The sequence below is a fragment of the Limulus polyphemus genome, unplaced genomic scaffold (genome assembly GCF_000517525.1).
Source record: "Limulus polyphemus unplaced genomic scaffold, Limulus_polyphemus-2.1.2 Scaffold1571, whole genome shotgun sequence".
Classification (NCBI taxonomy): Eukaryota; Metazoa; Arthropoda; class Merostomata; order Xiphosura; family Limulidae; genus Limulus; species Limulus polyphemus.
The window spans coordinates 5,648-14,095 of NW_013667181.1; the positions used below are offsets into that span (position 1 = coordinate 5,648).

General features: G+C 33.1%; 1 protein-coding gene across 5 annotated transcripts in view; it reads right to left on the bottom strand.

Annotated features, from left to right (window-relative positions):
- Positions 1–1,114: 1,114 nt before the first annotated feature.
- The window catches only part of LOC106464148 (N-acetylgalactosamine kinase-like), a 49,599-nt gene continuing 42,265 nt past the window's right edge, over positions 1,115–8,448 (bottom strand). For all 5 annotated transcript variants that reach the window (XM_022391830.1, XM_022391828.1, XM_022391831.1 and 2 more), the window contains exons 6-7: positions 7,155–7,381; positions 1,115–2,263 (exon numbers count right to left, since the gene is read on the bottom strand). In XM_022391830.1, the coding sequence (XP_022247538.1) occupies positions 2,098–2,263; positions 7,155–7,381 (393 nt within the window). In that variant the 3' untranslated portion in view covers positions 1,115–2,097. The remainder of the gene's footprint in view (positions 2,264–7,154; positions 7,382–8,448) is intronic.

An 8,448-nucleotide genomic window follows, 5' to 3' on the forward strand; every position in this document is an offset into this window, starting at 1 on the left:
CACGTAAGGTTGTTGATCAGTAGAAGTGTGTATGATGCAGTAATAGCATGTACAGTTGTTGATCAGTAGAAGTGTGTATGATGCAGTAATAGCACGTAAGGTTGTTGATCAGTAGAAGTGTGTATGATGCAGTAATAGCACGTAAGGTTGTTGATCAGTAGAAGTGTGTATGATGCAGTAATAGCACGTAAGGTTGTTCATCAGTAAAAGTGTACGATGCAGTGAAATACTGCATTATATAATGAAACATTTGTTAAAAGTGGAGAATGGCGTTAGATAGGAATGTTGATCTTGCTGGCTTGACAAGATGGTCAATGGAAGCTCCTCGTCCACCACAACTATCTTGATTTTTATCTTTTAAATTATTTATTTGATGTTTTTATGATTCCATGTACATCATAAGTGGGTACTGTTTAGATTAGCAAGCAAACCTGATGACCTGCTCCAAACAAGTGTCTATTGATGAACCTATAAATTCTATCTTAAAATTAGGTCTAGAAAATTGTGAAACAATGGATGAGAAAACCAGCTAAAATTTCAGTTACTAAACAGTTTTTAAATTACAAATATTTCAACATCAACTGGCATCTTCACCAATAGTATGATGCATATGTCAGCTATAACTGAATCAAGCTCAGTTCGTATTTGACCAAGTTTAACTTAGTTTCATACTCATAGGTGTGTCTGTCCTATATTAAAACTGTCAGTTGTGTTTTCCAGTTTCTCGTGGTTTTAAACAGTTACTCATAAATGGTTTTATAGCCAAAGAGTATTTTTTTTTATTTTTTTTTTATAAAGTTTCATTTCTGTTGGAAAACGTAAGAACGTTTACACCAACTTGATTTCTTTATGCCTAAAATTACATTATTCTTTATACTTGAGGCCTTGTATAACTGAAAATCTCTTTCTCTTAAATGTGAGTGTTTTGTGAAGAACAATGGGGCCAATTCCATGAATGCAGACAAAATTTTGCCTGAAAATATTTACTTGTAATCTAAACTTGGATTAGTGAACTCTGTACTTCCTATGCTTTTTGTTAAGAAACCAAAGCTTCTAGAGCTATGTTGTCATGCTTAGAACTATTAATACAAAAAACACTAGGAAATTTCCTTCATACATATTTAATAGACTTGTAAAAGAACATTACACTCCTGATTATGATGATTTTGTTTGTAAAATATATGAAGTACTTACAGTACTGTTGTAACTTAGTGTGCAAACAAAATATCTGTATATATATAAAAACCAGTGTTAAGTACAATAACCAAATAAAATCTGACTAGCATATTCACAACTACAAAATCACAATTAATGTATAATAACAGGTCCCATAAGCATCCAGTTCTATTTACTTTTAAACCTTATATGTTTAGCATAGTGTAAGTACTATTACTCAGTGATATTTTTATCACTAGTCTCTAACCCAAAATCTTACAAAATATTTGACAATACAAAGTACAGCAAGTGCTCTTTGTAAAGAGTGAAAGTATAAACATACAGCTAAGTCTAGCTTAGTATGATCAAGGTTACTATAAATTCCAATCTCCATATTAGGATCAAGTTCCCTCAAAATACAAGATAAATCAAACTCCAAAGCCTAAAGTGATATACAACATTTTTGATATTCTACAAGTACAAGACAAAAAAAAAAATCCTGGGCTGGTTGTGCTCATTCCCAAGATCAAACTGCATATTGTTATTACTCGTACATTAATAAAGTATTTATATTCAAGCCCCTATCTGTGACTGAATTACAGGTTAAAACCATCTGTGATATGCATCAAATGCATTGAAAGAACAATATTTTAAACAAATAACTAAACTGCTAATCATGCATCCCCTCTTTACCAAAACGAAGCATTTAAGATTCCTTACACACCAGGAGATAAAATCTAACCCCTTTATAATTCCAAATGTAACATATCTGTGTGCCACCAAAAACATCACCGATAAAAGCAGTAGCACCATCAACTAATAAGAAGCTGTATTTGTGAAATACATTATCTACGATACATATATATGGGTATATACTTTTTCTAACAGCATGTGACTGGCCTTGACTGCTAAGTGTTCATCCACACACTCCTCTCATAATTCTTAGTCTTCATAAATAACAGCACCACCACCTGGTTTAGTTGGGAAGATAGCAGTATCCAATAGTTCTTGAAGTCTGAAATGTTTGCTGTAATAATTTTTTTTCAGATCAACCAAAAAGTTGTCCACCTTTTCAAAAGGTACAAGAGAAACTGTACAACCTCCCCATCTGAAAAAAAGGAGAGGAAATCAAATATGGGAACCTTTTCAAATTAGACACTGGCACATACTGCATTGTCAGAAAGCATTGAGTGAGTGTGCGTGTGTGTGTGTGTGTGTGTGTGTGTATATATATGGTATTTTCAGGTTCATCTGATTTCCTTTAAAGAGACAAGACAGATCCACAGAATAACAGGAGACTCAACCAAGATTCTTATTATGAGATTATGTCAAATTCTCTGAGCAATTGAGTTTGTGAGAAAGAAATATAGAATATAATTTATTTTTTAATCTTTATTCAAGACACAAACACATTGTATGAACGTACAGGGCATGTTGGACATTTGCTAATACTGAAGAGCTAGATCTAAAGTTATAATTTTTCCTACACTGAAAATATATTTCCAATAGATGCTTACCTATTCTCACCTAATAAAACATAAAAGTAAATGTTTGACCAATCCTGACTGAGGTTGTCTATCATCAAGTCAAAGGATGTGGAACCAGGGACCAAAAGAGGAGTAGCTTGGAATTGATGTGGATGGCAAATGCATCCAGAAGAAGAATACCCCATGTTGGGTGCAGAACCACCAAAACACCTGAGGATCTACAGACCACTCCATTGGAAGAATCGTGTCAGGCCAAGACAATCAATCTGCAATGAGATTCAGAGCATCTGGGACATGACACTAGTGGGCATTTGTATGATGCAAATGAGTGAAGAATAAAAGCTCTAATGTTCAAAAACAAAGCAAATGTGAATGGACGTCTCCTTGTCAATTAATGTAAGAGACAACAATCAAATAAATCAGGACCAACTTGCCTTGTACTAAATGTAGGACACGATCCTAAGCTTCACGAATGGTAAGAAGCTCCAGAATATTGATGTGCAGAGCTGACTTGACCATAGACAAAAGACCCATGACTTCCTGCAAATTTACAATCCCTTACCAACAGATAAGCATCTATAAAAAGATGCAACTCGGGATGAGAAATCAGAAGAAGAATGCTCACCAGAATGTTTTCCTTGTTGAGCCAATAGGCTAAATCAACTTATATTGAGAGAGGGAATAGGATAACCGAGTCCAGGGGATCCCATGCAAGATTTAATTGATTGTACAACACCCACTGAAGGGCATGCAATGTGAGCACAACTCAAGAGAATAAAAGCTTCCATGGAAGCCCAAGTCCCCAAAAGAGAAAGAATCCTGCATGCAGCAAGAGAAGGATAGGATTGAACTTTGAGAACTAATAGCTTTATCAATCTCAACTGAAGGCTGAGCCCAACTGAGATAGGAGTTGAAGAACACTTCCAAATGGATAAGGAATTGGGTTGAGATGAGAAAGGACTTCTCCAGCTTGACACCCCTCGAAAATGTAATTTTGTGGGCATGTGAGATGTTTGTTGGGATGGAGCTAAAAGTAGCCAGTAGTCCACATAATGGTAGAACCTCTGACTGTGAGAATGAATAAGTTGAATAAAGGCCCTGACCACCCAACTGAATACATAGGGTGGAAAAGTCTGACCAAACAGTAGAGTGCTGAATTGATAAACTCAAACTTTGTGGATTGTATTCTTCCTCAACAACATTGTCGGGTTGAAAAGGAAAAGAAATCGCTGGCTGAACATATGAATCTAGCTCCCTGCAATACGTTGAATCACAAATTCATACAAAGTTAAGTTCTCATATAATTCAGTAAAAAGAAATAAATTTAAAAAAATATTGTTGAAACAGTTGAATGCAAACACAGTAAAAGAAAACTGTTGAGAAAAAAATTGAAATGGCAAATAAGCACAGACATAAACAGTAGCTACATACATAAAAAAAATATCTAAACGTAGCTGTGCCAATCTAGAAAGTGAGGATTGAGTGGAAACAGTAGAGGGAGTTAGCTACACCAATATAGGTGGCTCAATACTATTGGTGGAAAGTAGTCACATGATATGTACATGTTCAACAGTGGCATAAAGTTGGTGGGGTATATAGACTGGTGAGCACTGAGCATGAAAGTTTTTATTAGGAATACTTAGAGGGCAAAAAGAAGATTGAGATAGCTTTGAGTGAGAGGTAAGACTGTATAAGAACAAAAAATATATCAGTCATTATGATAGAATATCCCAAAACTATTATAATTTATCCATCTTTCCAAGTAAGTAATAAATAGGTTAAACATATTCTGTTAGCACAATGAGTAGTACCACAATGACCAAGGAATGAAAAGCTTCTGACCATTCAATAATATAGGGAGGAAATCTGAGACAACAAACACAGATTCACATGGAGGAAAATCTGCTCCTTTTATTGGTTATAAGCATGTCCATAAGCCACGTAAAGTTGATTAGCAAAACAATCTCATAAGTCAGTTCTACTCAACCCAAGGCTCCTTTATGATACATGGTTGCCCTGACAAGAAACCTGGTTCTGAGTTCTGGTTCCCACAGTTCACTACCTTCATCATTTGGTGCCTGTCATCTTACCTACTGGTGAAATCCCCCCTGTTAGCAGAACATCATCCATCAAAAGTACCTCCAGTCTCTCCTGAACATTCTCAAGTGGCTTTGAATATAGCTGAGATTTGGTTAATCTGACTGATGGAGGCTTCAGAGTTCTGTACAGACTGTCCCATTCAGTCTTAAACCTGCCTGATGCCATATCACTGCTATGATCCTTAGTTACCTATGTCTCCAATTAAAATGGATCCCTAAAGCTAAAGCATGATTGGCATTCTGAGTGTAACAGTACTCAATGGCTGTCTTTCACAGACAGTTGTTTCCCTTCATAGACCATCTCTTCCTCTTGGTTGTTAGCCCTTATAATTGTGGAAAATGCCATTCTTCTATGAAAAAAAGTTCTATTTAAGCTTAATAACACAACAGTAGGAATATAAGGCAATACATGCATCAGTAGAAAATTTTACAATAAGATATCCAATTATCACACTACCAAAATTTTCACCTTCTTATCCATTTTGTGGTATTTTCAAGTAGAACTGATTTCCCTTAGAATGACAAAAACTGGTCTGCAGAACAACAGATTTGACCAAGATATGTATTAAAAAGTAATGCTAAATTCTCTAAATATCCAAGTTTGAGAGAAATCAAGAGAATGGACATGACTGTAAATAACATTTCTTAACACTAAAAATGTATTTCCAATAGGCACTTACCTCCTCTCACATATTAGCTTTACTCAATTTCGTGCTACCCTCTATAGGTGCAATTTTTCACTCGCCACAAGGCCTTTGGCAAGCAAAACATTCCACACAGAGGGCAGCACATAATCAGGTAAAGCTAATATGTGAGATGAGGTAAGGTATCACATCAGAAATGCAATTAACAATCTTTTTACAAAACACAAACACAGTGTATGCATTTAAGTGACACACTGGATGGTCATGTTTTGGAGAGCTAAATCCAAACTGTTTTCCCTCAAAAGATCTGTTTCAGACTCACTAAACCTCATATTAAATAGTACTATTCACTTGACTACTCATTCTCATTAGGAAAGAAGAGGTCATAGCCTCAAGATATCACTTAACCTACCAGTGGAGAAAACTGCTGTTTACTTTCATACACATGGTGCAGCTTGTCTATTTTGTCATTCAGTTTCAATTTTATTCTCATGGGAATCATATTGACAAGCTTAGCTGAATTTTTAAAGGCTCATATCTCATAGTCAGAAAGCCAGTTAAATTATAACACTTTAAGAACATTGCTTTGTGCTTATTATTATTCTATGTTCTAAGGTGCAGTATTTTATTAAATCAAAAATTATTTAGTATAGTAGTACCATTAGTATAAAAAAAGTAGACCCAGGTAAGTACTATGTTTTTCATGGGTATTTTTTATATATCATTCTAAAAGTAACTAAAATGTAAACATTAGAAACTTATGTTAAATAAGGTATGATAATGAAAAAAATATATATATATAGAAATTCCTTATGTGGTATGCTTGCAATTAGCTTGTGTATCACGTAATTAGATATAGTACTGTGAGTTGCATGTTCAAGTGATTTACAACTTGTGTGGCAAGATTATTAGTTAAACTCAGTTCAAAGGGTAATAAAACAATAAAATTAAGTATAAACAGATGTATACTGTTACAAGCTTTAAGCTTTTTAGGATAAACAACTATAGTTTCATGTTACAATTTGCAGTAATTCTAGAAATAAAAAAACGCTATTTATATTTTTTTTTTTATGGTTGTTACATCTTTGGTCAAATTGACTGAATGGGTAGAGATAAGGTAGAGAAAATAACAGATAAAATACAAAGATTTTAGAGATTTTGTAAATGAAATTTGAAAATTTTCAAATGAAGAAACATTTTTAATCTTAAAACTAATATCACTTTCCACTTAAAGCACTCAACACTCTGACTCAATATATTCACAAACAAAGTTTAAAGGAAAATACTTTATTAAAAAATTCTGATTTTTTTTTGTCTACAATATACTTGTAATGTTTACTAAAACCTTGACAAATTTCATGAAAAATGCACAAAACATATTAAAAGTTATAGTACGGAAACTCTGATGGTCATTTTGGGGGTCATGATGTTGGTGTAATGTATTGAGCCTATAATGAGAGGGTTAATGGCATTTATTCCTATCATCATTATTCAAAATGATTGGGCTATGATCACTACCACTTAGGTTGTTACCCAATTTACATGAAAATAAAGGAAGGAGAAAAGTGGCCTGAAAGAGAGATTGGTTGCAATAAACTTAGTCAGGGCCAACACGGGATTTTGTTTAACTCAGAGCAAAAACTCTGACAACTTCACTAAATAAGCATGGTAATTGTAGCAGTTCAGTGGTATAACAGTTTTTTGTAGTGCATGTACAGCTTTATATGGAAGTCTACTGTAAAGTTATTTTTTGAGTAAATAATACTTACCCAGCACCAGTTAGTCTTGAACCCAATGCCCCTGCTTTCAAACATAGCTGCACCAGTTCATCAAGATCTGGATGACTGCATTCATAGAGATCTCTGCAACTCGCATGGCTCTCTGTCATCAGTTGACCCAACATAAGAAGAGAAGTCTCAGATTTCTTCTCACATATCTCTTTAAATCTCCACACGCGACTTGCTTCCTGGTAAACATGTAGGGCTCGCTGATACAACTGAACATAAAGAAAGCAAGAATAGTTTTTATTACCAAAATATCACTACAAATATACATATACATGTATGTGACATTATTCATACTTAAAATCTTATCAGTTACATTCTAAAAATGGCAAATGATAAATTTAGCTTATATCTGAAAATAAGTCAACAAAAATAGATTTTATCTGAAGTCATAGTTTATTTTGTGCAAATATTCTAATCAGCAATGTAAATTTAAAAAACTGAGTAGTCAACAGGTTCTCAAACATTTTAACGTTCTACAGTTATGTTTTTTCAATGCTTATTATGGTACAATGTAGTTACATAAAAGTATGTTTCTTGCAAACTTTTAATTTAGAAAAATTTATAATCTTAAATTTCAAAACAAAAATATTTGAGGTATAATGTAAAAATTGCTTTAGTTTATTGCTATATTTGAAGAAAATTCAACATCTGACTGATTTTTATTTCTCAACAATTTTGTCAGATTTTAATCGCACCAAGTCAAAAATGTAACACAACTATTTTGTTAGATTTTAATCGCACCAAGTCAAAAATGTAACACAAATGTTTTGTTATTTTTTTAAATTACATACTTTCAAGAAAGTCTCCCTTCATATCTTTCATGTGAGGTTATTACGACTAACAAAATAAAAAATTTTTTTTAAAAGACATGAAAAGACATCCAGACATGAAAATTATGGTAAATATTTCAAATTCTAAATGTGTACAAATAATAAAATTAATGATCTTGGATTTTGAATCACTTTAAATCTGACTTCTCAAGTTGATGCTAAAACAAAATTTTAAGATAGTAATGATAATAATAATAATAATGAAAAAAGAACTTTAATTTATGGTCTTTATACTTTTTAACAAAATTTTAAATAACAAATTTTTTTCAATATATTCAAATTAAAACTTTTGTGAATATTGTTTCTTGCCAAATTATTTTTAACTTGCCATTTGATGTACACTGAGTGGTCACAAGTAAATAGACACCTAATTTTTGTCATTTAACTGACTTATGCTAACTAATTTGTGTTCACAGAGCACTATATAAATGAAAATGGTCCGCTTA